The 27,792-nt window shown below is 55.5% G+C and overlaps 11 protein-coding genes across 11 annotated transcripts; 7 read left to right on the plus strand and 4 right to left on the minus strand.

Moving 5' to 3' along the window:
- The first annotated feature begins 145 nt into the window (after positions 1 to 145).
- Positions 146 to 1,985, plus strand: BAUCODRAFT_488281 (uncharacterized protein). Its single transcript, XM_007678477.1, has 4 exons — positions 146 to 357; positions 428 to 448; positions 508 to 691; positions 744 to 1,985. Exons 1-4 carry the CDS (start codon positions 299 to 301, stop codon positions 1,731 to 1,733), a joined length of 1,254 nt encoding a protein of 417 aa, XP_007676667.1. The 5' UTR covers positions 146 to 298; the 3' UTR covers positions 1,734 to 1,985.
- Positions 1,986 to 2,065: 80 nt separating this feature from the next.
- On the plus strand, positions 2,066 to 3,678 carry BAUCODRAFT_34142 (uncharacterized protein). The gene is made up of 4 exons (XM_007677971.1): positions 2,066 to 2,248; positions 2,570 to 2,741; positions 2,808 to 3,035; positions 3,096 to 3,678. Exons 1-4 carry the CDS (start codon positions 2,238 to 2,240, stop codon positions 3,288 to 3,290), a joined length of 606 nt encoding a protein of 201 aa, XP_007676161.1. The 5' UTR covers positions 2,066 to 2,237; the 3' UTR covers positions 3,291 to 3,678.
- Positions 3,679 to 3,811: 133 nt separating this feature from the next.
- Positions 3,812 to 7,283, plus strand: BAUCODRAFT_34144 (uncharacterized protein). The gene is made up of 2 exons (XM_007677972.1): positions 3,812 to 6,877; positions 6,934 to 7,283. Exons 1-2 carry the CDS (start codon positions 4,187 to 4,189, stop codon positions 7,018 to 7,020), a joined length of 2,778 nt encoding a protein of 925 aa, XP_007676162.1. The 5' UTR covers positions 3,812 to 4,186; the 3' UTR covers positions 7,021 to 7,283.
- A 934-nt stretch (positions 7,284 to 8,217) lies between these two features.
- On the minus strand, positions 8,218 to 9,955 carry BAUCODRAFT_488767 (uncharacterized protein). The gene has a single exon (XM_007678478.1). The coding sequence runs from the start codon at positions 9,879 to 9,881 to the stop codon at positions 8,637 to 8,639; it is 1,245 nt and encodes a 414-aa protein (XP_007676668.1). The 5' UTR covers positions 9,882 to 9,955; the 3' UTR covers positions 8,218 to 8,636.
- A 34-nt stretch (positions 9,956 to 9,989) lies between these two features.
- On the plus strand, positions 9,990 to 13,019 carry BAUCODRAFT_34146 (uncharacterized protein). Its single transcript, XM_007677973.1, has one exon. It carries the CDS (start codon positions 10,141 to 10,143, stop codon positions 12,691 to 12,693), a length of 2,553 nt encoding a protein of 850 aa, XP_007676163.1. The 5' UTR covers positions 9,990 to 10,140; the 3' UTR covers positions 12,694 to 13,019.
- Positions 13,020 to 13,054: 35 nt separating this feature from the next.
- On the minus strand, positions 13,055 to 14,419 carry BAUCODRAFT_131272 (uncharacterized protein; the record flags this gene model as incomplete). The annotated part of the gene is made up of 4 exons (XM_007678479.1): positions 13,055 to 13,654; positions 13,714 to 13,871; positions 14,003 to 14,070; positions 14,108 to 14,419. The coding sequence occupies 4 exons, from the start codon at positions 14,417 to 14,419 to the stop codon at positions 13,164 to 13,166; spliced, it is 1,029 nt and encodes a 342-aa protein (XP_007676669.1). The 3' UTR covers positions 13,055 to 13,163.
- A 280-nt stretch (positions 14,420 to 14,699) lies between these two features.
- Positions 14,700 to 19,971, plus strand: BAUCODRAFT_34149 (uncharacterized protein). Its single transcript, XM_007677974.1, has 4 exons — positions 14,700 to 14,975; positions 15,067 to 15,481; positions 15,533 to 19,370; positions 19,430 to 19,971. Exons 1-4 carry the CDS (start codon positions 14,896 to 14,898, stop codon positions 19,765 to 19,767), a joined length of 4,671 nt encoding a protein of 1,556 aa, XP_007676164.1. The 5' UTR covers positions 14,700 to 14,895; the 3' UTR covers positions 19,768 to 19,971.
- Positions 19,972 to 20,412: 441 nt separating this feature from the next.
- Positions 20,413 to 21,110, plus strand: BAUCODRAFT_148317 (uncharacterized protein; the record flags this gene model as incomplete). Its single annotated transcript, XM_007678480.1, has 3 exons — positions 20,413 to 20,490; positions 20,544 to 20,788; positions 20,843 to 21,110. The coding sequence occupies 3 exons, from the start codon at positions 20,413 to 20,415 to the stop codon at positions 21,108 to 21,110; spliced, it is 591 nt and encodes a 196-aa protein (XP_007676670.1).
- A 632-nt stretch (positions 21,111 to 21,742) lies between these two features.
- Positions 21,743 to 22,180, plus strand: BAUCODRAFT_49270 (uncharacterized protein; the record flags this gene model as incomplete). Its single annotated transcript, XM_007678028.1, has 1 exon — positions 21,743 to 22,180. A coding segment is annotated over one exon (438 nt), but the record flags the coding sequence as incomplete, so codon positions are not given.
- A 226-nt stretch (positions 22,181 to 22,406) lies between these two features.
- On the minus strand, positions 22,407 to 24,252 carry BAUCODRAFT_108650 (uncharacterized protein). The gene is made up of 2 exons (XM_007678481.1): positions 23,928 to 24,252; positions 22,407 to 23,872 (listed from the first exon to the last, which is right to left on the minus strand). Exons 1-2 carry the CDS (start codon positions 23,993 to 23,995, stop codon positions 22,672 to 22,674), a joined length of 1,269 nt encoding a protein of 422 aa, XP_007676671.1. The 5' UTR covers positions 23,996 to 24,252; the 3' UTR covers positions 22,407 to 22,671.
- A 754-nt stretch (positions 24,253 to 25,006) lies between these two features.
- On the minus strand, positions 25,007 to 27,638 carry BAUCODRAFT_34152 (uncharacterized protein). The gene is made up of 5 exons (XM_007677975.1): positions 27,434 to 27,638; positions 27,266 to 27,328; positions 26,635 to 26,949; positions 26,109 to 26,575; positions 25,007 to 26,038 (listed from the first exon to the last, which is right to left on the minus strand). The coding sequence occupies exons 2-5, from the start codon at positions 27,267 to 27,269 to the stop codon at positions 25,397 to 25,399; spliced, it is 1,428 nt and encodes a 475-aa protein (XP_007676165.1). The 5' UTR covers positions 27,270 to 27,328; positions 27,434 to 27,638; the 3' UTR covers positions 25,007 to 25,396.
- Between the last annotated feature and the right edge of the window lie 154 nt (positions 27,639 to 27,792).

A 27,792-nucleotide genomic window follows, 5' to 3' on the forward strand; every position in this document is an offset into this window, starting at 1 on the left:
AAAGGCGGGCTAGCTCCACGCTTTATGCAGGCTATACACAGCCACAACCCACCATCGCTACGCGGACCGCGCAACCACGGTACGCGCGGTAGCGTGCTGCTTACCATGTATCGCATCGGAAGACGTAGCAATCGTATCCGAGAGTGCAAATTGGCCGTTGTGCGCGCTTTGCAGCCATCTCTACTCCTTCAACCGTTATCCTCCATGAATTCCACGCTTCCGCAGCGGTGACGTTTGCCTTTCACAGCCAATACCCAACCCGAGTGAGGCAATTCACTGACAACTCCGCGTGGCGAAGATGGCGGAGGAGCCAGATGCTGGACCAGACCATGCGCCTCCTTCACTGCCTCCCGGATGGTGCGTCCAGCTCGTCCTCTCCAGTGTATGCTTGTGATGCGCTTGGCACTGACGTACCTCGGACCTGAAGGGTTGCGCAGTGGGATGCCAAGTGAGCATTGTCCAGGTCGCCGTTGACATCGTTGGAGAGTTGCATCTGATTGTAAACAGATCACGCAAGTACTACTTTGTCCAAACAAGTACCGGAGAGTCTACTTGGGAAACACCCACTATGGCAGCGCCCCACGTACCAACACCTGGCGGCACACCTGCACAAGGCAACCCATACCAGACGCCGGGCGAGAGTGAGACGACGAGAGGAGGAGAAGGGCAGGAAGGTGACAGAGGCCTGGGCGTCAGTTAATTTTAATTCCGTCATTATAATGGTAGCTAATGCTTCCACGCAGGGTGACGTTTTGAATGCTTTCTTACACAAGAACTCGAACCAGCAGTCATCGGGCTTCGGTGGTCTGGCACAGCAGTTCCTCGGTGGCAACCATAGTCAGTCAAGCGGACAACAGCACAGCTCAGTTCTGGGAGGAATTGCACAGTCGTTCTTAGGCGGTGGCAATTCGCATAGCGGACAGCAACAGCAGAATTACCACGGACAGCAGAGCCAGCAAAACTTAGGGTTCGGAGGGATTGCGCAATCGTTCTTAGGCGGCAGTGGCTCGCACAGTGGCCAGCAGCAGCAGTATCAAGGGCAACAAAGCCAGCAGAGCCAGCACAGCTCTGGTGGATTGGGTCAGCTCGGTGCCATGGCAAGCAATTTCTTAGGCGGACACGGGAAGCAGTCAAACCAGAATTACGGTTACACGTCAAGTGGTCAAGGCGGGGGCACGTACAGCGGCACGGCACCGCCGTCAAGCTACCACCCTTCTGGTACGCAAAGTAGCTACGGACAGCAAGGCAACGCCTCTCATAGCGGCATCGGACAGCAATCACAACAGCCAGGCTACAGTCAGTCGAGCGGTTCTGGTAGCTACTCCACACCAACACAAGCCCAGCAAGGTGCTCCAGGCTCTTTCGGCAGCCAGCAAAGCTCCTTTGTGCCGCAAAGCGGGCAGTATAACCCTCCAGGTCAGCAGCAAGCGCCGATGGGTCAAGGTTCGAACCAGTATCCGCCGTCGCAACACCAACAGTCCTACGGAGGCCCTGGGTCTTCAGGTACCGGTTATGGTAGTCAGCAGAGCCAGCCTTCAAGTCATTTCGGACAAGGTGGCGACTACGGCGGCAGTCAGTCGTTCCCACCTACGCCCCATGATCAATCGGGTATAACCCAGCAGCACAACCAGCAGTATCAGCCATACTCCGGCAGCCAGCAGCACCAACCGCAGCAGAATCCTGGATACGGAAACTACGGCGGTGGAGGCTACGGAGGGCAGGGGCAGTACTGATTGCAAGCATTGTTGGCATGGATGGCGAGCATTAGTGGGTGGTAGCGAGGGTACGGATTTCGCGCGGCACAGCCTACAGTCTGGGTGGCGTCCCGCAGGCAACGGTTGCGGAACTTGGAGGCGGAAGCCTAGGCGGGCCGTGTTTGCCTTTACAACGAAATGATGGCTTCTCCGTTACATGTCAATTCGTCCGAGATGGCACGTGCAGCGAGCATAGATCTCACCCACACGCTACATGGCGCACAGACGCCGCGTAACACGTGACGGAAACCCTGATCTTACCTAATCAGCTAACGCTCACTTGTTACGGTCACCTCAGACATCTGGCTTGTGGCATCCCTCGACCTTACTTCACGCGAAACACCACCTGCACCACTCTCTAACACTTCCACGCTTGATAGATCTCTGTCGCCTTTGACGGTGTAGTTGCATCGATCCCACTTCGCCGCGCTCTCTTGGGTAGACAGTTGGAACAGAATCCACCAAGCGCAAGCAGCCGCAACCATGAACCCCGAGTAGTAAGTGAGCCTCAACGCATCGCTCAGTAGGCTCATGGTCACTGGCGATGACGCGGTGGAGCACATGTGAGTTTCGAAGCTGATATCGTGAGCTTTGCGCAGTGTACAAATCTTCCACCCTTCTGCTTGCAGCCTGCCCAACAAGCGCAAAGAACATACTGGACAACTGGACATAAAAGCCTCAGGAATCACTCTCGCACGTTGAGAGCTTTGCCGTACCGCTGCTGCCAAAACGTCGAAATCGCCCACCGGATCGCTGGCCTTGAGTGAATGGCGTGACGTGAAGCCCAAATCGCTAACCACCGATCCTGTTGACAGATACGACTACCTCTTCAAGCTACTGCTCATCGGAGATTCGGGTGTTGGCAAGTCCTGCCTGCTCCTGCGGTTTGCAGACGACACCTACACTGAGAGCTACATCTCGACCATCGGCGTCGACTTCAAGATCAGGACGATTGAGCTTGACGGCAAGACGGTGAAGCTGCAGATTGTAAGTCAGTCGTGGAATAAGCATGGGCGATTTGTGGTGCACGATATGAGCTGACCGTTCCTGCAGTGGGACACAGCGGGCCAAGAGCGCTTCCGCACCATCACTTCATCCTATTATCGCGGCGCACACGGAATTTGCGTCGTCTACGATGTCACGGATATGGACAGCTTCAACAATGTTAAGCAGTGGCTGCAAGAGATTGATCGCTATGCGACAGAGGGCGTGAACAAGCTTCTTGTGGGCAACAAGAGCGACATGGCGGATAAGAAGGTCGTCGAGTACACTGTGGCAAAAGTGCGCTCACTCGCGGAAAACGGCCGCAGATCAAGGACGTGCTAATGTGACGATCTCTAGGAGTTCGCAGATAGCCTCGGCATCCAGTTTCTGGAGACATCAGCAAAGAACGCCAGCAACGTTGAGCAAGCCTTCCTTACAATGGCACGCCAGATCAAGGAGCGCATGGGCAACACAACCGTCAACAACAAGCCGACTGTGCAAGTCGGGCAAGGCCAGGGTGTGCAATCGGGAAGTGCAGGTGGATGCTGCTAGACCAACGGCGGCAAGGCATGTGCAGCATTGCAGCTACGAAATTGCACGATAGCTGCCTAATGAAGCCGTGAGGTTTAGCTGTACATGTTGGATGAGGGTTCAGTCGGTGCACTTTCGGCGGGCGTATAGCGGAGCACTGCGAGGGTATGCAACTTAGAGAAGTGCGTGCTCGTTTGTATTCGAGCTCAATACTGGTTTAGCCGCTTGAGAAGGCAGCATGAATATCTTATCACGATCATCGTCGAGCGGGTTTCCCAGAGGATGCGGTCAGGCAGGCGTGTTGAAGACTGCCGCATACCTAAGTCTCAAACGTAGCGTTTGCGGGTAAGCGCACGGCACAGGCAATCATTGCGCGTCTGATATCTCTTTGTGCATATCCCACCTGGTCATTTGTCTTGGATACTGCATCGCTCCGAGTCCCATTGCACCTGTGATGCGATTGGCCTGAGGCATTAAAAACTTGTACGAACCCGCGCCACTGCCTCCTGGAGAGTCGACGCGTTTGTCGTGGCTTGATTGCACGTCAATTGATTGCCCATAAATCGAATGCATACACCAACACGTTTGCGCACGACTCTACGACGTTTTAGCGCGCTCGCCTTGAGCAGCAACTGGATCTACTGTTTCGCTCGACAGCGAAACCTCTGTACGTTGGATCACGGGCGTACGGCGCATCCTACCGAACATAATTCTGCGCGGCCTGTTCGCAGGCGCAAACGCTGCTTTGATCGCTTTAAATGTGCTCAGCAGACGCAGCCTTGTTCGCGGTTGCGGCTTGAGCGAACTAGCTGTCAGGCAACGACTCCGCGATGCGCACGAGCCAGTCATCATATTCAGCCTCAGATACCCGACAAGATCTGTTTACTACCTGAAAGCAAGCGACTGACCAAGTTGACATGAGCGAGATTGCGTCGCAACGAAGAATCACCGGCAACGTATCCTTGTATCGATTACTGGCGGCCCGTGAGCCGCGAGTATTCCTCCGTCGAAACCTCAACACAGTTCTTGACGCGCACAACGCGTCCCTTGAAGCAGCGAAGGCTGGTCATGCGACAGCGCCTTATGAGGCAATGATTGCGAACGAAAGACGGCGGGCAGGATGGGATTTCCCAACCCGGCTGATGCTTAACGACCTGCTGAAAGGACAGCGGCCAGTATTGCAGATCGATGCACTGCGCCTGAAGTCACTGAACATCGCAAAAGGGCCGCGAGCGTCTGTCAAGACAGCGCTGCGCGTAGGCAGCGATTTAGAGCCCGAGTGGCTGCCGCATGCGCAGACGGGCTTGCGTTACCTGTGCCAAGTGTTCGTGACTGTGCGTGACATACGCGCTCCGCGATCAGAGCAGCTCAGACATTCACAGAGTGGCGTCATTCGCGAGGATTCTGCGGTCTTCAACGACCCCTGCAATTTCGTGGTTGAGCTTACAGAGCCAATACTCATCGAGCTGGATTCTCTGTTTGTCGCAGAAGAGTCCGGAAGCAACGGGTTTCGGCACTGGAAGCGAACTGTCACGAAGAAGTACTCACTGGAAGTGAAGCTCACCTGCAAGAACTCAGCCGATTCAGCCGCGTTCTTGAGTCGGCTAGAATCGCGATCGCAGTCCGATTACAGTAACAAACCGCCTAACGAAGCGGTAATACAAGCAGTCTGGGACGAACTTCCCAAGTGTCCGCCATCTGGATATCTTCTGCCGCTTAAACGTGCGTCAGGCCACAGCAGCGTATCGGTCGGTTACGGCATGGATCTGTCAATGGGCTGGCTACGGCGGCATAAGACACCTTTGGAGCGCTTCAATCGGTTGCGTGGCACGCACATGCAGCAGCAGCTTCTCACGCCAAGCTCCTCCGACTCTCCGGAAGCGGCAAACAAGCCGCAATATATCGTGCGCTATGTTCACGAAAATGGTCTGGACGGCCGAGCGTTTACTGTCGACAGTCTTAGCTGCCTTTTCTGCGCTAGCGGCCGTCGGGAAGGCAGGACTGAGATGTACAACTCACGCAGCGCGCTGTTGGAGCCGAGTCAGGCAATAGATCGGTTGATGCTGCACTACTGGTCCTGTCACGATGTGTTTGACTGTGACCGTGACGAGGAATTGGTTACTGAGACGGGCAAAATTATGGTCACTGTGCGTTTTAAGCTCAAGGAGAAGCAGGTCAGTGCCGCCATGACGGAGAACGCCGCCAGGGAAGAGTTCTCGTGGATTGCACCCCATCGATCGTTCGATATCAAAGCGCATCTTGCGGGTGATCACAGCTGGACGGGTGACGGTGGCGGCAAGAGACGGCGCGGCCGTCCCATGAAATCAAAACAATCGGAGGCTAACGAGTCACTTGCGCCACCGATTGTTGTCAAGGAAGCGAAGACAGTCGGCGAGGTTTTAGATATTCCTCTATCGCAGAAGGAGAAATTCCGGGTGCCTGCGGTACCGCGCGTTACCTTCTACCACAGCAGCACAAAGGAGCCTATTTTACCGGACGAAGAGCTCAGCGAAAGCGAAGACGATCTCCTGGACGACCGCTTGATTAGTAGTCAGCGACGAGAGTTTACAGAGGCTGGTCTTAACCGTGGTGCTCAGGACTTCAACGAAGCCTTTAACAAGCATATTGACTTCGAGCAAAGCTCATCCAAGAAGCTAACGCGAGATGCTCTTGTCAGATTTGCTCGCATGCAGAGGGGTAAGCAAAGGGATGCGGATTGGTTGCGGGCTTTCGAGCAGAAGCTCGAGCATCTGCATATACAAGGTATTGTGGCAGACGACGTTGCGGAGTACTGCAACGATCTTATGAAGCCGCGAACAGCTGGATGCCAGCATACTGCGAAGCCGGGGCCAGTTCAATCAGAGTCCAATGCCTTGCAGCAGGAGTTTAGCAACACCAAGGCAGCGGCCCTGCTTGAAAGCACTTTGAAAACCGGAAAAGATACAGAGGCTTACCCGGATTTGATTGATGTCGTTGGTCCGTCTCCGACACGCCTCAACGGTCGATTTGTCAGCAGTCAGTCCGGTCACGGAGACAGCGTGCCGAAAGCTGATGCAGAGGAGCCAACACCGCCAAAGAAGAAAAGGAAGCCGCATCGATGGTCAGGCGGCGGTGCTGATCGAGAGATAATTGAGAAGGGCTACGAACAGTTGCCTAACGGTGTTGACCTTGTCAGGCCTGCGAAAGAGCGCTCGAAGGATTCCGGAGCACCCAGTACAGAAAGTCCACGCACGAGTATGCTGAAACAGAGATTACCACAGGTCGTCAGGCCACCGTCAAGCGACGGTACGAATGCCGTCTACAAACCCGGCGGCGTTAGGTCCCCTGCATGTGAAGGACCTGGCAAAGCCATGAGAAAGCAAACCTCTGAAGCTGGTTTGAATATCAACGGCTATGGACCGCCTCACGTCGCGAAGACAAGCAATCATGAGTCTCGAACACGGCCGGCTTCGTTATTCGTCCAGCGCGCGCCCGCTGAAGCAAGACACCCGAAATGGTATCCTAACAACAACGGCTCGTCCAGGAAAGAAAACTGCTCAGGGAGATCTACATGCAACTGTGGCGCGACTGCAACGCCTGGCAGAGGGACAATTGCTTGTGATAACGAGGTACATGCGGGAATACCTATCTGAGCTGATGTGAAGGGAAGCTAACATTTGCGCAGCGCTGTACGCCAGGTCTTTTCCATCTGAAATGTGTCGGTCTTGAAGCAAGAGTGCCCGATTGGGTTTGTGACGCTTGCAATGTATAACACGACGGCGTTTGCCGTCCCTTACCCATTTGGGCACGAGTAAGTCGGTGACGGAAAGTTGCATAGCGTCTGGAGATATGACTGGGAGCATAGCGCACGTCAATCCCGTTTAGCGAGCGTTTTTCCATTCCCTGTTAGCACAGCGACGGAGAGGGTATTTTTCGTAAATGAATGGCCAGCCCGCTGAGTCAGCGAGACTCCCATAAAACGCGTCTCTCAAACTACTTTACGCGTCCTTCACAGTTGTCATCCGAATACGCCCAGATGTCTCGCTCGAACGAAGCTTCGAATTATTTCCAGACAGATGAGTCCGTCGCAACCATCGAGCGGAAAGCGGCCAAAGCTAAGAACGAACATGGCAACCCTATCAAAGTCCAGTCCAAATTACTGGCAGTCGTGCTAGATCATTTCGACGACCGGGTAGTCTATGTAGCAGAAGCGGCTGGCGACATCAACCGGGTGGATCTGGAAGTGTGTAAGAGTGTCAACGATGTAGCATATCTGCAGATCCTTGCTAACGTGGCTGTGTAGACGAATGAAGGTGTCCGATTGCAAGTTCGAGCAAGCGCACCGTTGACATGTCTTACGCTTTCACAAAGCGGCAGACTGTACGCAGGGTGCTGGAATAAGCAGATATATTCTGCTAACACGACTCGAGCGAGTACCGCCACGAACAAAGTAACCTTAAACGGCCACACAGATTTTGTCAAATGCCTCCTCGCCACATCGATCAATGGCCGACCGATTCTGATATCTGGCGGAGCAGACGCTGTCATCATAGTCTGGGATCTCGTCACAGCCAAGCCGCTGCACAAGCTCAAGGGTCACACCAAAGCACTGCAAGATCTGGCTCTAGATCCCTTGAGCTTACCGATTGCGTCCCAGGAGCCTGAAGACTCGTTCGTGGTGTTCACAGCAAGCAGCGACCGCGAGATCCGGCGATGGCATATCAGCTTGGACAATTGTTTTGAGCTGCTAGAGTCTGTTGAAAAGCCCATTCTGGCGCACGAGACCAGCGTCTACAAACTTCACGTTGACAGCGAGGGTGACCTTTGGACGGCATCAGCCGACAAAACCGCCAAGCATCTTGTGCGAAGCCGTGGATGGGAAGCAGATACGGTGCTGCAGCATCCAGACTTCGTGCGGGACATAGTAGTGAGCGAGGCGGCAGGTTTGGTGGTCACGGCTTGCAGAGACGAGGAAGTGCGAGTGTGGGATGCTGGCTCTGGTGGTCTGGTCTGTACGTATAGTGGGCATTACGAGGAGGTTACTGGGCTCGCTCTCAGGGGTGAGCGAACGGTGGTAAGCGTGAGCATTGACGGGACTGTTAGGCAATGGCCGCTTGACAAAAGAGAGATGGCGCGGTACCTTGAGGAGCTTAACCGCGAAGATGTTAAGGAGAAATCGACTGCAGGGGCTGCAGGCGACAAAAGTGCTGTGCTCACGGCCGAGGAGGAGGCCGAGCTGGCCGAGCTGATGGACGACGAGGAATAAAATCTTGTAATGACGAGCGGAGTCTGGAAGCGAGCGCATTCGCGAACCTCACACTCAAATACAAAGCCGCCAACGCCGACGCTAAAGCACTTTTTATGGCAGTATACTCAGCAGAACCACGCTTACTGCGTCTTAGCAAAATCTTCGAGGTATGACGCCAATTTTTCGGCTGCTTCCACTGGGACAGCATTGTAGTTGCTGATGCGAATGCCTCCAACGCTCCTGTGGCCTTTCAACCCCATCAAATTGCGGCTCTCTGCGCCTTTCAAGAACGCTTTCTCCGCCTCAGCGTTGCCACCATTTACCCGGAAGCACAGGTTCATGCGGCTGCGCACACTCTTATCCGGCACAACGTTGTATACGGTTGAATGGGCATCGAGTACGGAGTACAGCAGGTCCGCTTTTCTGTTCGACTCAGCTTCTTGTGTGGCCATCCGAGGCGACTTGTCTGCGGGTGATTGGTCGAGCAGACGTTGCATTACCTGACCCGCTATCCAGACATCGAAGATGGGTAAAGTGTTGTACAAACTATTGTTCTTTGCTATCGTGGGCCAGTTAAGGACGACTGGTCCAATTGGCAAGCCCATCTTTCGCAGCAGCGCCGGGTCTGCCATTTCAGCGTGGGGCGGTAAGATTCGGTTTGAAACTATTGCGATGGTGATACCAGTCGTGCCGACATTCTTTTGAGCTCCTCCGAATATCACGGCATGTTTTCGAATGTCCACAGGCCGAGACAGGAAGTTTGATGACATGTCAGCGATCAGATTCTGACCTTCTGGTGCACAAGGAAATTCTACGCCGTCGACCGTTTCATTGTCGCAGTAGTACGTTAGAGCAATATCGTCTTTGCTCTTCGTCTGGGTCCAGCTATCCTGCGATGGAATGACGCCGAATTTGCCATCGTGGTACTTGCGGGCATCGGTGACAATGTTGACGTGCTCACTGCCGACCAACCGAGCAGCCTCCTGACTGGCCTTCAGCGACCAGGAGCCAGTCACGAAGTAGTCAAGGCGTAGCCTCGCGGCCTCTTGGTCGAGGCCTTGCTGCTTCTTCTTCGCCACACCACCCAGCCATATCGCGACCATATGGTAAACCACTGCGCTGAACTCGCCGCTGCCGCCACCTTGCAGGAAGAGGATTTGATAGCCATCCGGTCCATCACTTTCAGGGATGTCCAGTAGTCTCTGGAGACCACTCTGTGTGTGTGCAAGAATTGCGTTGGCTTCAGGACTTCGGTGCGAGATCTCTGTTAGGCCAATGCCAGAATCGTTGTAGTTGAGTAACACTTTCGAAGCCTCCTCCAGCACCGGAGTTGGCAGTGGTGCCGGGCCAGCGCCAAAGTAGTGGACTTCACTTCTCTGCGGCATTGTTCACATCAACTAAAGGGTTCTAGAGAAGAGGTTATAATAAGTCTTCTGAGTCAGTGTAAGTACCGAGGCGGATGAAGCACCTCCGAGATCGCCGCAAAATCACCTCGCCTTCAACTTGCATGGTCGCGTGCTCCTTTCTGTCAAGCATACATCCCCCCGCTTGAGTCCATGTTGGAGTGCTCCTCTTGATACTGCTCTGGACTGCACACTGACCCACATGCAAAGCTGAAAGACCTGGCGCGAAGGCGCAGCGATCATGGCAAGCTCGCGTGCTGCGCGAAGCCTGCAAAGGCTTGCCCTTAACGCACCTCGGACTGCTGCAAGCAGGATAACCCAACATTTCATTCCAGCGTCGACGTACTGCTACCACAAACCCCGGTACTTCGCAGTATCAGGCCGCCGATGTCTTGCGGAGGCGACAGATGCTTTCCCGTCTCAGCTAGCCAACACACCTCCCGAACTCTTGTCACGTCCGGTTTCTACGCCTACTATCCCTCAGACCTTGACTGAGAAGATTGTACAGAGGTACAGTCAAGGGCTGGGCGACGGCAAGTTTGTCAAATCTGGCGACTATGTGACACTGGCACCGCATCGTTGCATGACCCACGACAACTCATGGCCCGTTGCCACAAAGTTCATGTCGATAGGCGCAAGCAGAATCCACGACCCGCACCAAATCGTTATGACCCTCGATCATGATGTGCAGAACAAGAGTGACAAGAATCTGAAGAAGTACAGTCAGATCGAGGAGTTTGCTCGCACTCAAGGCGTAGACTTCTACCCTGCTGGTAGAGGCATTGGGCACCAGATCATGGTCGAGGAGGGCTATGCATGGCCTGGTACCATGGCGGTGGCGAGTGACAGTCACAGCAATATGTACGGTGGTGTTGCATGCTTGGGAACACCTGTGGTGAGGACGGATGCCGCCTCCATCTGGGCAACTGGCCGGACATGGTGGCAGATCCCTCCAATTGCCAGAGTGAACTTTACTGGTATCCTACCGGAAGGCGTGACGGGCAAGGATGTCATTGTAGCTTTGTGTGGACTGTTCAACAATGACGAAGTCCTTAATCATGCCATTGAGTTTACCGGTGACGCCACCACAATGCGTAGCTTGCCCGTTGATGATCGCTTAGCCATCGCGAACATGACCACCGAATGGGGCGCGCTGTCTGGCCTTTTCCCGATCGATGATGTACTGAGAGGCTGGTTACGGTTCAAGGCTACGGAAGCGAGCATGTACAAGTCGCCCTCTCCGACTGCGAGTCTGACGAGCGAACGGTTTAACCATCAGAGACTGGACGAGTTATTTGCCAACCCGCTTACAGCCGACAAGGGCGCACGATACGCTAAGGAGCTGTTTCTTGACCTCTCCACACTGAGTCCGTACGTGTCCGGCCCCAACTCTGTAAAGGTGGCGACACCGTTAGCGGAGCTGGAACAGCAAGACATCAACATCGACAAAGCGTACCTTGTGTCATGTACCAACAGCAGGAGAAGCGACATTGCGGCCGCCGCTAAAGTCTTCAAGAATGCTTCAACCACCGATACCGATGGCAAGGTCACACCTGCCAAGATCGCTGAAGGCGTCAAATTCTACATCGCTGCAGCCTCATTACCCGAGCAACAAGCGGCAGAAGAGCAGGGCGACTGGCAAGCCTTGCTGGATGCTGGCGCACAACCCCTCCCGTCCGGCTGCGGACCGTGCATTGGGCTAGGCACCGGACTGCTCGAGCCTGGAGAGGTAGGCATTTCGGCTTCCAATCGCAACTTCAAGGGTCGTATGGGTAGCACTGATGCGAAAGCATACCTGGCCTCGCCGGAAGTTGTTGCAGCGAGCGCACTTACTGGCAAGATTGCCGGACCAGGCTGGTACCAGCGGCCGGAAGGCTGGAATGGCGTGAGTAACGGCGAGGGTGATGGTATAGAAGAAGCAGACCGTATGATCTCGATAGAGGACGCACTTGACAAGCTCGTACGTGAAGCGGAGGAGGCCGTCAAAGAAGGTGAAAGCCGCCTTGCCAGCTCAACCGAGGGTGCTGCGACGGGCGGCATGTCGAGCTCTCTGCCGCTGCACGCTAACACCGCAAGTGAAGCAAGAGAAATGACACTGACGGAGATTCTGCCCGGATTCCCGGAGAAGGTCACAGGCGAGATTGTTTGGTGCAATGCGGACAACGTCAATACCGACGCCATCTATCCCGGCAAGTACACATATGACGACGCTTTCTCCTCCGATCCTGCTAAGATGGCCACCGTCACTATGGAGAACTATGATCCGAACTTCACCTCCGTTGCTAAGGCGGGCGACATCCTGGTCAGCGGCTTCAACTTTGGCTGCGGAAGCAGCAGAGAGCAGGCCGCCACCGCCATCCTAGCCAAGGGCATTCCGCTTGTAGTAGCAGGCAGCTTTGGCAACATCTTCAGCCGTAATAGCATCAACAACGCGTTAATGGGCGTCGAAGTGCCCAAGCTCATTGAGCGCTTACGAGCTGCTTTCTCCGGCAAGACTGCTTCGGCGACAGGTCAAGCGGGCAAAGCAGCCATCACGGAGCCATCCGAGAATTGGCAGAGTCTGGACTCACCACCACCGGCTCCTCAATCGAAGCTGGAGAAGCAGGACTTGACTGTGAGGACTGGCTGGACGTTTACGTGGGATGTGCGGCGGAGTCAGGTCGTTGTCAGGGAAGGCGAGGGCGGCCAGGAGTGGACGCAGAAGGTTGGTGAGTTGCCGCCCAATGTACAGGAGATCATTGCTAGGGGCGGGTTAGAAAAGTGGGTGCAGAAGGAGATCGCTCCAGGCTTGTGAGTGACTGAATACTTCATGTCGGTGCATTGCATAGCGTCAGGCGTTGCTTAAGCTCTTGAGCAGCGAGCGAGTTTCCCAGCAAGCGTGCTGACTCCGGACCAAGTTTCTGTGATATATTGCGACGAGAAACCTGCCTACCCAATGAATCACTGGTGCCACAGTTCCCGAATGTGTTTCTTCCGAGTCGTTTCATGCATGGAGTTGGCCAGGATATCATTATGAAAGGGACGCCAGCGAACGATTGTTAGCTTCAACATACACCGCCAGGATGGAGTTGTTGAACACGCAGAGACAAAGCCTTTACTTGGTACCGAGTCACGATTCGCGTCCGTTGTAAATACGATACAATGAGCGTCCATTTGGCCTCCTGCCCACCTCTGCACACCTGGTGATAATCTCAGGTTGCTGCGGACTCGCTGCGTCAGTGATGTCTGAAAGCGATAGATGGAAAACACATCCATTCGACTTACCTACTCAACATCCCATAGGCGCCGCCTTCTCCTCCTCTCGCGATTCATTCTCTTGTAGTAATACGAGAAGTAGTCTAGTGGATTTTCGTCATCTTCGTCCCGCTCCTCGTCATTGTCGACAATGTAGTCGAACCAACGTGAATTGAGCGGTCGCATGCCCACTCCTCCCATCATCGGTCCCATTCCCATGACTCCCATCATCGGTCCCATACCCATACCGCTGCCCAAGCCGCCACCAACACCGCATCCTGCCATGATTCCAGGCACCATTTCTCCCACCATGCCAGGTATGCCCGGCATACCCGGCATACCCGGCATCATCGGCAAAGGCAAATTGCCCATGGGTCCGCCGAACGGCCCTCCGCCGCCGAAAGGACCACCGCCTCCCGCCCCAAACATGCCCGATGGGCCGAACGGGCTTCCACTGCCAAAGGGACCTGCCATTGGCAGTCCACGGCCAAACATCGGGTTCATGCCGAAAGATGGTCCGCCTGTGAAGTAGGCCTTCGTGAGCAGATGGTCAAGGAAAAAAGAGGATGAACACGCGTACCTAAGCCTCTTGGCCTTCGCCCGGCACCAGGTAGTCCTCCCATCGTGCCAGGTAGTCCACCCATCATGCCAGGCATCGGCATTGGCATCGGCATCATTGGACCGGGAAAGCACGCCATGGCAGTGCTTCGTCGATGGCTGTTGGGATGATGCACGAGACTAAATTGTGAGTGTTCAAGTGGCAAGCTTTGCCCAGAGAATGGCAAGGCGGAGGTACATAATGCAGAAAGCAAAGCGCAAGCGGGAGCGAGGGCGGAAGAAGGGGAGCTTAGGTCGGAGCAGCAACCTACCAAGGTCCTATAATTGCCAACGCACTCTCGTGAAGGCGCGTCGAGTGTGTCGCGCAGCGTACGGCTACCTGCACAGAATGGTCATTGGTGTGCTTTCTAGCAAACATTTGCATCAGGAGACGATCGGGTTGCGGCCGGAGTGACGCCGGCCGGGCCAGTCTGTACTTTGTACCACTGTGTCCACATTTGAACGTCGATCAGCACGTGAGGGTTGTCGGATCCAGGAGCACTCGTGAACGCCTTATGTAAGAAAGAATTGGTCGGAGGTGTCAGCGCGGTCTTTACAGAAAAATGCATCGAGCCGGTCTGGCTTTGCACTTTTGACTTGATGACATCTCGTGGCGGTTTCTGAAGTCCACGTATGATCCAGCTGGCCGCAATGATTCCAGTCTTGTTGAGGTTGGGACCAAATGACATGCATCTGGTTGATCTGAAATTTGCTGCAGATTACGGTTAACGGTCGCCTTCAGAGACTGAGTGCCTCACCGGTCCTGTAGGATGGGTTCTTTTAGCTGCAATGGACTCAAGAGCCCAGTGGCGTAGAACAAGGCGAGATGTCGTTGGTTGCTGTGGATATGGGTGTGATGGTGATGGCTGATGATGATCGGAGGAGAGCTGCTCATGCAGGAACGGACCTCGGAAGAAGGCCGCTAGACCCTTTCCGCTGCACCTTTTGACTTCGCCTTGCCCTTGCCGGGTACAAGGTCGCATGCCCGCACAAATTCGACCTGATCTCCTTCAGCTTGTTATTAGCACGCCACCCTGTTCCTCATCGTAACCATTCACGTCAAACGCTACAACCGCTCAAATCCAAGGCAAGGGTCTAGACTTGCCACCAGTGTCCATACCAATCTTTACTGTACCTACCCAGCTCTCCCGGGCAAGCGCATACAATGGCACCCTCGACTTTCGCTTCTGCTGCCGCTGGCAACAACCACAATGCACCATCTTCACGTGACAGCACTGCGGAATGGTACGTATAACCCGTGTTTCAGCTCGTAGACGCTGTATGAGGAGGGGGCGTCAGGCGCGTCGGGACAGAGTAAGGCTGACGGCTCGATTAGGGGCCGTCGAACGAATGGCGCCACGCAAACATTTCGCAGAACGTCTGGCGCGGTGCCAACCAACAGTGCAAGTGCAATGGCAAATGCGCAGTCAGATGGCACCGCGCCTTCCCAGCCCGCACCCCGCTATGTCCCCCCCCACCGAAACGGCACACTCAGTGATATGCGCTATTCGAAGGATCAGCTCTTGGAGGTGTTCAAATCGCAGCAAAGCACAGATGGTGGACTTTCGGATGGCCTGCCAAGCTTGTATGCGCTTGGGTGGCAGCCGGACATGGCGAATGGAGCGTCAACGACAAACTGGGCCAGGAACGATCATAGCAGGGAGGCACAACACGGTCCCGACGTATGTTGGGAGAGAGACGGCATGGTGGAGCCTCTTGGGCTGATTGACATGGATGATGATGAGCGAGAGGCGGGTTTGCGCGAAACGATCGTGTAGGGACATTGCTAATAGGCGTTCTAGCTCTTCACGACCTCCGTTAATACGCCGCTAAAGACGTCCAGCGCCCCCGCAAGGGACAACCAGCAAACAAATGGCTTGCCGGGCCGTAAATTTTCTGTCTCTGGAACCTCGGCCACTCCCGGCGGCCTGGGACAGCCTTCTCCCTCTGCAGCGCGGGGTTTCGGCCGTCATCGGGATACCAGCGACTCTTTTCAGTTCCCGTCCAACCCGCTCAGCTCTCCTCCCGCTAACCGGGACGATCAACGTGCGCCATCACCTCCTCCGTCTCTCCAGCGTAGAAGGACTGATTTGCGGGATTCCGGCAAAACCGAAGACGCTGGCCGAGATGGCGATGACAAGTCGTCCCTCGCACCATTCGGCTCGCTCAAGCGCACAACCACAGGACCGCTGAGCGCAGGTCTTGGCGGTGCTTCGCAGCATTGGGCCACAAGCCCACAGAGTGCTGGTTTGCCACCGATGGGTTCTTTCGGTAACTTCGGGCTCGGTGGACAGCAAACCGCATCTGGAGACAAGCGTGCTAGTATCGGCAGCGGTAGGCTGGAAAGCCGCTTTAAGAATCTGCTAAGCAAGGACGGCAGTGAAGACATGCCTTCACCCACCGTGCAGCGCAAAGGTAGCGTCTCAAGCCTCTCGCGAGTGAATGAGAATGAGTCTTGGAGACCGCAGATGGAGGCTGGCCTTATTCTTCCTGAGTCTGAAGAAGAGCTGTCTTCTGGAAGCGCAGCGCTACCTGCTGGAATAGAGCTCAATATACCTCCTCAACTACGGCAAGGCTTGACCGGCCTCGGTAGCCCAAGGAGATCCAACACGATGGAAGATTCCGGGTTTGGTGCCTTTGGCATGACTGCCGATACCTCCCATGGGTTTGGGCAGGGCTTTTACCAAGGGAGAGACGCTTTCCACCAGACTCCTTCAGCGCAGCGGATGGGGGCCGGAGGTCATCCTAACGAGCCTATGAGCCCAACCGACACTAACCCATACCGCTCGCCCGAGCAGCATGCCGTCGACCAGCTGCTCGAGGATCCGGAGATGGATGAGACTGATGACGCTAATGCCTCACTGCCTGGCCTTGGCGCATTTGGTCAGGACGCGTCTTCGCAGCTAGGAGGCTTGGGTGGTCTGGGGTCTATGCATGCTCTCGGGCGCGCACCGGGCGCACAGGCCCCGGCTAGTGATCGGAGCGACTCCACGAGTGGTGCAGCTGGCCGTGGCTTTGCGGGTCTCGGAGGCCTGGGTCAGTTTGGAGCGTTACCTGGCTCCGGCGCATGGCCTTCGAATCAGGCTGGTTTCGGCACACCCAGCAGGCAGGCGGCTGGACTGTCGAGTGCATTTGGTGGCGGTATATTTGCCACAGCTCCTGGTGAATTGCAATCGCCGGGATTGGCGGGCCTAGGCGGATCGAGTCTACTGAGTTCCAGGAGCGGTGGTGGTTTCGGTGGCGCAGGCAGTGGTAGCAAGATGGCGAGTATGTTTCCATCTGCGATGCAGGAACAGATGCGACAGAGTGAACAGCGGGCGGATGGACAAGACTTGAGCACTGAACAATCTGGAAACCCCGGATCGTACGGTGGGCTTGCCGCTCTTCAAGGCGGTCCCGCTAACCACATTCAACCCGAACAGCACGTGGACGCATTACAAGTGCAGCTTGGTGTACCAGGCCAGCAGTTGCATCAAAGCCAGGATCCTCCCACTATTCCACCACAGCTCGAGCAGCAGATCGAGCAAATTGGTCCACCTCCTGCCAGCGCTGCTTCGAACCAGCCTCCACCGCAGCAACAGCGGACCATGGTGATGCCGGACAGGATGCGCTGGATCTACCGTGACCCGCAAGGCCAGACGCAAGGCCCTTGGTCAGGCCTGGAAATGCACGATTGGTACAAAGCTGGCTTCTTTTCTCCCGAGCTTCTCGTGAAGAAGTACGAAGACACCGATTACGAACCTCTCGCGCAGCTCATCCGCCGCATCGGTAATTCGCGCGAACCCTTCCTTGTCCCGCAGATTGGCATCCCACACGGTCCAGCTTCTAACAATGGACCGACGTCGTGGGCGGGTACCAGCAACCCTACCTCTGCCGGCGGCGCACAGCCTCCGTTCGCGTCTAGCTTTCCCAGCTTCGGCACCACCTTAACCGCGGATCAGCAAAACGCGCTGGAGCGTAGGAAGCAGGAGGAGCAGTACCTAATGGCACGACAGAAGGAGTACCTCGCTCAGGCGCAGATGACGCAGCGCATGCAGGTGCCATCCAGCGCTACCGCCGCTCACCAAAGTCTGGGCCCGACCGGACAGCTGCATCATCACAGCAGCGCGCAGAGCTTACACTCGCAGCCGAGTTTCAGCTCGATGACGAGTCCGAATACCTTTCAGCCAAGTCCGATACAAGGACCTGCTGGTGGCGGACAGCACGTACCGGGCTTCTTCGACAACTCCTTTCGGTCCCCTCAAGCCAGCGGATTGAGTGCGGTGGGTGCCGGTGTCGACTCGCTTGGTCATATCCGCGAGGAACAGATTCCGGGTACTATGGACCGGTTGAGTATTGGAAACCGTCCCGCGGGCAACCAATTTAGTGCAATTGGTGAACCTTTTGCGACGACGCAACAGCAGCACCCGAGTCAGCAATCTGGCTTAGATCAGCATACACAGCAAGTGCAGCAGATGCTCCAAGATCGGGCGAGATTGCAGCAAGAACAAGCGCAGCATGAGGCTACAATGCAGCAGCGGCCGGACGAGCTGGCTTTGCCAAACGATCGTCTGCAGCAATTCCAACAGTTGCAGAGTCCGACTGCTCTAGATACTCGGTTCCAAGCTGCCATCACCAGGCCGGCGCCTACGGCTGAGCAGCAGGCCTCGCTTATACAACCAGCCGGTGGGCACACAGTGGACTACCAACAACAACTACGACTGCCTCAGGAGCCAATGTCTTTGACCGAGCAAGTCGAGGCGGCCGTCTCTGCGCAGCAGTCGCCCGTCCCTCCACAATCTGGTCTCCCTCAGCCCTTCCCACCTGCTCCATCGCAGTCACCTCTGCCTGCACCAGCTGCGCAGCGCACCGGTAGAACGAGCGTCGCGGACCAGCTGCAAACGGAGTCCCGCGACCTCTCGCAGACGCCATCGGTGGAGACGCCGAGCGCTGCGATGGCGCCTTGGGCGAGCGCGGAAGCAACTAGGGGTCCTTCCCTGCGTGAGATTCAAGAGGCTGAGGCGAAGAAGGCCGCTGAAGTAGAAGCCATAGCAGCAGCCGCTCGACGCGCGGCCTTTGAGAAGGAGCTAGAGGCTCAGGCGCTTGCTGCCGCTGCTGTGCCTCAGCCTGGCTTACCGGTGGGCGCAAGTTGGGGTGCCAGTGCCGGGTCGCCGGCTACGCCTGGGTCCACTGCGGCTGCTGGTACGCCTGCGGCGTGGGCAAAAGCGGCCCAGAAGCCTTCCAGCACTTCGACGAAAACGATGGCGCAGATCCAGAAGGAAGAGGAGGCCCGAAAGCGAAAACTTGCTGCCGCAGTCGCAAGCGCGCAGGCAATGAGCGGCATCCCGAGTCCTGCAGGCGGGAAGAGCTACGCTAACCTTGCTGGCAAAGTTACTGCAGCTCCGCCATTGAACGTGAACGTGGGTGGTACTACTGGGGCGTGGCAGACGGTTGGAGCGGGCGGTAAGCCTAAGACGCCTGCTGCTCCTGCGACTGCGACCCGCAGTGTGAGTCAGGGCGTAACAGCGCAGGTTAGGAAGGCGCCGAGTCGCTCCTCCACGCTGAACAGCGCGAGCGCGAGTGCGGTGGTAACTGCGCAAGAGGAGTTCAGAAAGTGGGCGGTGGGTGAGCTGCGGCCGGATCTGAACAAGGGCATATCGGGTGCGTATCTCCCCACACACGTTGTTTCTCCATCCGCAAAGCTGACCTAGTGCTTATAGCTGAGGACTTCGTCGCCACCCTCGCCGAGCTCGGCACGGACAAAGATATGATCACCGAAGCCGTGCATGGGGCCTCCAATACCATCGACTCGAGACACTTCGCTGAGGAGTTCTTGAGACGGAAGAAGTTAGCTGACAAGGGGATGATGGACCTGCCGCCGAAGAGCGCGAGTCCGCATGGTGGGAGTATGAATGGAAGTGGTGCAGGAGGGTGGAGTGAGGTGGCGAAGAAGGGCCCGGGAAGGCAGGAAAGTGGTGGGGTTGGCGCTGGTGTGGGCGGGGAGAGCAATGGGAGTTTCAAGGTTGTGGCGGCCAAGAAGAAGAGCGGAAAGAGATGAGAGCGGCTGCTGTGAAAGCCATGTGTAGTGAAACCTATGTGGGTTCGGTTCGACAGGCACTACTTGTGAGGTGGGAAGTGTGCGAGTAACATCAAGTGTCAAAGCCTTTGTGAAGTGTTGTACCATTCCGAGCATAACAGACATTGCAGTCAACCTCTACGCTGCCTTGCCGCGCTTCTCAGAACGCCCGCAGCTTGTACGCCGAAGATACGGAAAATGTGACTGGTTGAGCGTCGTTGAGTCTAGCGGCTGGCTGCATGTACATTCCGCATATGGACCTCTCAATATCCTCCATAATCATCGTACGCCTGCCTGCCAGCTCCCTCGATCTCTGCCGTTTTCCAAATGGCGTTTGCATGCACACAGCAACAATATTCGGCCAACAGTCGCGCCTATACCTTAGTCACCGATCTTTAGCCCTGCAGCGATGACGACGTGGGGTGGGACCTTCTAGCATTGCACACATAGCCATTAACAACGGAGCCACCTAGGTGGCCAGGTGGCTATAGCACGGTAGTAGCTCCTCGTCGCGCCTAGCGGTGATGTATTAGATCGAGAAAACGACTTTCCCTTCTCTCCAGTTGTGTTACGTCCACTCCTTTCACACAATAGCCCTCTCATATCAGCACGGTTATAGCAAAGACAATGACATCCCTTCTCCAGAAAGTAATCGGCGGCGGCGTCAAGGCCGAGAAGCCCATCAAACTCTACGGCCATGCAGGCGTAAGTCACCTCGTTAGGCAGTGCCCGCAAAGCGCATCTAACACCTTCGACAGGGCCCAAACCCATGGAAGGTCGCTGTGATCCTGCGGGAGCTGGACATCCCGTACGACATGGAGATCATGGACTTCGGCGATTTAAAAAAGGAGCCGTTCGAGTCGATCAATCCCAATGGCCGCGTGCCAGCCATCGAAGACCCAAATACCGGGTACAAGTTGTGGGAATCCGGTGCAATCATCGACTATCTCATTGAAACCTACGATACCACTAACAGCCTTTTCTACACCTCCGGCGCTGAAAGGTGGGAGCAGAAATGCTGGGCTTAGTTTCAGGTCTCCGGCCAAGGACCGTACAGGGGCCAACGCGCCTGGTTCGTGCTCTACCACTCCGAGAAGGACCTTACGTCCGCCTTAGACCAATATGGAGGCGAGGTCAAGCGGACGATAGGCGTGATTGACCGGCACTTGAAGAAGATCGGCCAGCCGTATTTGTGTGGTGAGAAGATCTCGTATGCGGATCTCATGTTCATGCCGTGGCATTGGTTGGTTCTCTACCCGCCGCATGTGATGGGCGAGGGGTTTCCGAAGGAGTGGGAGAGCGAGTTTTCGGAAGCGTGGAGGTAGAACGAGAGGATCCAGAGGAGGGAGGCGGTAACGAAGGTGCGCGATGAGAGGTCAGCGGCGGTGAAGGCTGCGCATGGTTGAGAGGGAACGGATTGGAGGTATAATTCCCAGCGTAGCTAGGTTATGAAACACTAGATCAGTAGTCAGACCCATCCTCTGGTCGCCGCCAGACCTTGACTCTGTGTGAGCATTGCCATTGAACGTCTGATGTGGTCAACGTCTGCGCCATTGCAAACCTTACCATCTTGACCTAGATAAAGGATAGCACGTAGTCAGCGAATATACAGTATGTCAGTGTCGAAGTGGGAAGGCTTGCACGAGCCAATCATCCTACATTTCTCGCTTGCGCTGTCATATCTTGACCAAGCACGCACGAAAACAGCAAGGCCGTGAGGAGATAACAGCGCTTGGAAACGAAAGTAGTACTGCCCAGCCTGCCTCTTCCATTAACTCACCATGGCCCAACAGCGCTCATGAAAGATGTCCCTCCAATAGCTACTGCTTCAGACTGGGACCTCCGTGAACCAAACTTCCGTTCGCAAACCCGAAAAAGCTTCGCAACCTCCCTAACAAGAATGCACGAAGACGCGGAAGCTGCTTATCAAGCGCTGGACTTCGTCGCTCATCCAAATCTCACATCTTTCGGAACGTCACCGCAAGCGTACCTGCGAGATCACCCAGATCCCCGCTACAAGTACATAGCTGTCAGTGCCATCGTGTTCGACACAATTAATCCTTCAAGTCCTCGCATCTTGCTCGTACAGCGTGCGGCGAGTGACAGCATGCCGAACCAGTGGGAGGTACCTGGTGGTGGCTGCGACGAAGATGATCACACGATTCTTCACTCGGCCGCAAGAGAGCTGTGGGAGGAGACTGGCTTGAAAGCGAAGAGGATCCTCAGCCTAGTCGGCAGTCCTCATATATTCACCTCTAGTAGTGGCAAAGCGGTGATCAAGTTCAACTTTCTTGTCGAAGCCCATAGGACCGACGAAGGCGGCTTCGAGGTGAGTTTAGATCCGAAGGAGCACCAGCGTTTCTTGTGGGCTACAGAAGACGAGGCATGTTTGGGTCACAGCGACGCCACGCTGGAGTTTGCCTCAACAGAGCTTGAGCAGACCATTGCTCAAGCTTTCAAGCTGTTGAAGCAGATATAATCACATCTTGGTGCGATGGCTCCAAGATCAGCTTTTCGAAAACGGAGCAGATTACGCATGAATTTACTAATTTTTCAGCTCAGGTTTACGGTGTCATACTTTTGGTCGCGCAAACTGGCTGAGGCAAGAGTAGCAACATCAAGACCTGTGTAATTCTGGTCGGCAAGCTATCGTTCCGCTTTCTGCCAGGTGGTACTTATATTCAGATGTACATATGCGTCCGGTATCCGTCAGATGCGCATCGCCAGAGTGCCGATCGATATATCTGTATCGTAATCTTGCCGATCAACATCATAGGATGCCTGATCCTCATTACGTGGAGCCAGAAACGCCACCGCTAATTGTACAATCATCATCATGACATATCGAAGCCGTAGCTATACACAGATCAACACACGCTTGAACGCTCAGACAAAAGATCCAATCGACCTCGCAGTGCCCAGTGGATTCTGGGAGGCCGAGGAGAACGACGCGCTGCCCCTGCTACGCTCAGGTGAGCCGGAGTCTCGTCGCACCACCTCTTGCTCACCACCATTACGCTTCGGGCTCACGAGTGCTTTCGGTGGCAGGCTGTCCAGGCGGGCACCTCGAGCGTAGTAAAGGCTCGGATGCGTGTACGGCGAGACTTCTTCGTCTCCGTCGATCGCCCTTGCGTACTTGCCCTCCATGAGCATCTCATCCAAGGTGAGGTCGCCAGGAGTGGATGAACGTTGTCCCCTTGCGAGCTCCTCATCTTGACTCGTAAATGTTCCCTCCGAACCCTGCCGTCGCCATACTGAGCCGCCCGCCAAACTCCCCGCCATCTTCTCTCCGCGACTCATGGTCTGCGTCAACTCCACAGTACCCTGCCCTGACCCGCCCTTGACCGTCTGCAAGCCTGCCATTGTCCGCCACAAGGTCCAGACGAACGGCAGGTTGGCCACCAGAAGCGCCGTTGAGCTCTCTCGCACGTACCAGTACGTCCACATTGCTCCAAACGGCTCGCTGAACGAGTACACCTTATTCAGTACCGCCGCCAGAATGACGAAGATGCCGAGACTGAAAAGGCCAATGACTGGGACCTTCTTCTTCCATTGTAGATTCAGGCGCAAGAACATAGGGAGGCCAATGGCGAGCATACAGCAATCGGAGGTCAGATTGAAGAAAGCGTTGGTGATGAGATGGTTGGTTGCGGCATCACATTGAACGTTTGGTGTCGGAACAGCCCAATAGTTGTGGAAAGGCTGACACCAGACTCCGAAGTAGAACACCTCCATGAAGATGAAGCCGAAGGCGACGTAGCCGCACAGGATGCGTAGGATGATGTTTTCGCTTCTTAGAGTGGTCAGGCGGAGGTAGAGGGTGAGTAGGCAGGCTTTCGCGAGCCAGACGGTACAGCATTGGCATTGTTCCACCACCAAGATGAGCTTGGAGCCGTAGACTCGCCCCTCGATATCTTGCGGACTCAGACTGTTGACGTCGAAGCCGGGCGGGAGGAGGTTGGAATTCACATATCGGACGATGTTGATTGTCGCTATCAGCGTGGTGTAGAAGCAGAGCGCCGCGAGCATCAGGTAGTCGTCGACCTGGAAGCGCTTGAACGAACCGAGGAGCATGCGACGCGCGACACTGTAAAGGCTTGTCAATGTCGCGTCCGTTTCCGTTGAGGTTCCGTATGCCTTACATTCTCGAGGCCGCGACTGCCACAACAACACCGTACCATATCCATGACTCTATCACCAGCGCTACCATTGTTGTCGTCTCAAGGTTGCAGCAAGTACTTCAAGGGTACTCTTGCGGCGTAGATACTTCAGCTCTTGGGCGGGCAATATGCGCTGGCATCTTCCTCTTCCCAATGACCGTCTGCCCTACAACCTGGTGTTTGGGGTACGCGTACCGCGATTGGACTATATGGGAGGACGTGGCGTAAGATAGTAGAAAGGAAATCAAATCACGTATCAAAGACAAGAAGATCCCAAGACTCTAAGGGATGTAGAAGAAACCTTACCGGTACCGCGTGAGGACGGAGCGGAGCGGAGGGAGGATACTGGGATAGTCCACAGCCCCGGCCGCAGACCCATGCAGGCCCAGGCAAAGAGCCGGACGCCAACTGCGCAAGAGGCTGACGTATGCCGTGTGAGGTAGGGCGCGCGAATCTTCACTGTTGCATCGTTTGCGCTCGTTCGTTGGAACCGCACCGTTTCCGGACACATGTCTCAGTGCTTTTCGTGAGATTACCACCATTTGTTATTAGGGCATTGCATCGTGGCGCGCTGAGCAGGGACGTGTGGATGCAGCAAAGTTTGATGGAAAATCCCGTGCTTCGAGTCCGCTGCTCCGAGAGTTCGGGGACTGTCCCCACGCTGCGAGAGCTGGAACCGCTTGGGAGGTAACAAGCGAGCGCCAAGCGCCATTCACGGGACCGACAATCACCTGGCGGTGCCATCGCTCTGAGACAAGATAGACAACGTGACGAACGCGAGTCACGAATAAGGTTGTTCAGTGACATTCTCTGTGTCTGAGATTGTTCTCTTTGAGGTGTCTGCATCGCTGTTTTGGCGCAACGTCGCTGTTAGTGTGCCAGTCTATCGGGCGCCGCACCGCATTCGTGGTAAGGTTCAATCCGCGGCGTACCTTACGCACATCACGTCGCTGTAGAGGAGTTCATTGCCCTGCTCCAAATTCGATTCGAGCAATGCAAGATGGATCAGGATCCGCAACAAATAAGCATTTGCGGAAAAGGAAAGGAAACGGATGGAAGGAACGGCAAGCAGCTAAACCATGTAACATCGCGCCATAATAACAAGATAGTAGCAAGCGCTGGTGGTATCACAACTTTCAACCATTCCTTCCCCACTCGATCTAGGAACACAGGTTTGCAGCAGAAGAAGCACCTTCACAGAAGGCGGCATCTTCCTTGTTGTGATTACATCTGGCCACATTAGTATACCCACTCTGATTGCCACCATACTCCCATTTCCTTGCCGTGTCGATGTACGCTGTGCCGGCGGACTGAGATGGCGGACTGCATGCCGCGGTGTGCTGCTTGCCCGCTCTCTCAACCACTTCAGATCACCCACCACATTCGCGCCATCCTGTATTTCTGACCGCGCATCCCGATCAAAAGTCATTAGAAGTGAGGTGCTGCAGGCATTAGCCCCTAAGCGAGAACCCGCCCTTCTTCCTACTCTTCTCATCCACTGGCCGTCCACTCTCGATCCTCGACTTCTTCTCCTCCAACTCAACGCGCTGCTTATCCAGCTGCTCCTTCATCTCCCTGTGCCGCGCGTAAAGCTCCTCCTCCGACTGCTTCAACTTGCTCTCCTTCTCCTGCACCTTCTGTTGGAACACCATCTTCATCTCCAGCTCCATCTTCGCCAACTTCTGCTCGTGCAGAGACCGCTCCTCCTCCTGCTTGACCGCCGGGTTGACCTCCTTGAAGACGCTGGGATCCTGCGCGACGCCCATCTGCGCGAGCTTGTCCGAGCGGTAGTTCTCGTACAGGAAGTTGTTCGTGTGCTCCTTCAGCTCTTCCATGTGCGTGCGGATGAGCATCTGGCGGAGTTTGACGAAGTCGCAGTGCTCTTCGTTGTCAACCTCGATGACGCCCCAAGGGTAACGACGTCCGCGGACTTTGCGGCCTTCCGGCGTCGGTACTTCGGTGTTGGCGCCGACGACGGCGAAAGGGACCTTTGAGAGGATCTCGTTGTTTTCGGCGATCGTCTCTTCGTCGTCCAGTTCGTATCGGGGTGCTTCGAAGATGTGGATGTTGTGGTATTGGATATCGGTAAGGATCTGCGGAGGTTAGCGTTGGCTTGAGGCTCACCATTGTCTGCGTTGTAATGAAGGGCTGTGAATAGCTTACACGTTGCTTGAAGGCAGCAATCTCGTCATCAGTAAGCGTGTCCGCCTTAGCAATGACTGGAATAAGATTGACTTTGGTGTGCAGTCTGCGCATGACTTCCACATCAAGAGGCTTCAACGAGTGGCCGGTGGGCTGAATGAAGTAAACACACGCGTGTACCCGGTTGTCGACAATATTCATGCGGTTGACCTTGTTCTCGGCGTCAAGGTAGGCATCGAAGCGCTGCTCGATGTTGTCCACGATTGGTCGCCACGAGTCGTCATTGTTCACAAAATCGCCGAAGCCAGGCGTGTCGACAACAGTCAGGCGTAAGCGGACGCCATTCTCTTCGATGTCGGCGGCGATGCTTTGTATGCTCACGGTCTTGGGAGCGAAATCGAGTGACGGCTGCTTGCGCTCCTTTGGTGGGTATAGCGAGGTGTTGAAGAGAGTGTTCACCAACGTCGACTTGCCGAGGCCGGATTCACCTGCAATGGCATAGTATCAATATGGTAGTATTGGCTAATTGAAGCGCGGGCATACTGACCAACAACCATAACGTTGAAGTTGAAGCCTTTCCGCACACTTTTTCGGTGCCATTGATTCGGCAGGTTGGCAAAGCCGACGTAACCGGTTAGCTTCCTACGCACAATATTCTTCATATCCGTCGCTGCCTGTGCTGCCGCTTTGGGGTCCTTCGAGGTCACGGTCTGCGGGATTGGCTGGCTGCCTCCGTTTGGCATCATGTTACTAGTCTGCACCAACGGCGCCGCAGGCTTGCCATTGGGAAGGTTCGCTTGGTTGGGGACGGGTGAGGCACGGTTCGGTGGTGCCGAGGTCAGCATAGACCCGTTGGCGGTAGCTGTGAAAGAAGGCTTGGCGTCAGTGACTGATGAAGTGAGTCTGACATGTCTGACGCCCAAATCTCGAGAGCCTGCTTTGACAACCCGGCCGAGGTTGGCAGTGACAGTGACGCCGGTGTCGACGGTGCTGATGGACACGCTGCTGGCGGGCGTGGGCGGCATGACCATTGTAGACATGGCTGTTGCCAGTCGGCTGCCTGCAGAGCCACGTGATGGTCTTGCTGTTCTTCACCAAGCGAGCGGGCTCGCGGCGGCGCGCGAATAGATAAGGCGTGGTACTGCGAGGGGACCGGGAGGAGGAGGAGGAGGGCTTACCCATGGCGAGTGCGGCCTGAAGGGTGTTTTGCGGATCGACGTGCTGTACCTTCTATGAAGGCCCTGAAGCAAGAGCGCCCATGTCAGTCAGGCTCAGTGAAGCATTCGCGATGGCACAAGCGGCGCAAGTGCGGCCATTGAGCGCATGCGCTTCTCGCATCGACGTACCGGGAAATTATGCGGGTCTATGCCGCGTCGCTTCTACAACTCGGAGTGGCCTGGCAAACTTTGCTAACAATGGTTCCACCCGCAAAATAGCGGAGAGGCTGGGCGTGAAGTGTGTATCAAAGACTGCGGTCCGTGGGCGCTGGATACTGAGGATCGGAGAGAATACCGTAGGACAGCTCGCAGGAGGAAAGCAAGTGGCAGTCGCAATGTTGGAAAGGGGACTTTCCCTGTCTGTACCCTAAACCGGGGTGTGCAAGCTGTGCAAGGGCCTCCCGCGTACTAGCCTCATCCACCTCCGCACGAACCAAAAGCCTTAGATCAACGTCCGCTCGTCCAATGTGCCGAGTCAGACTCTAATC

Source organism: Baudoinia panamericana, assembly GCF_000338955.1.
Source record: "Baudoinia panamericana UAMH 10762 unplaced genomic scaffold BAUCOscaffold_6, whole genome shotgun sequence".
NCBI classification, from domain to species: Eukaryota; Fungi; Ascomycota; class Dothideomycetes; order Mycosphaerellales; family Teratosphaeriaceae; genus Baudoinia; species Baudoinia panamericana.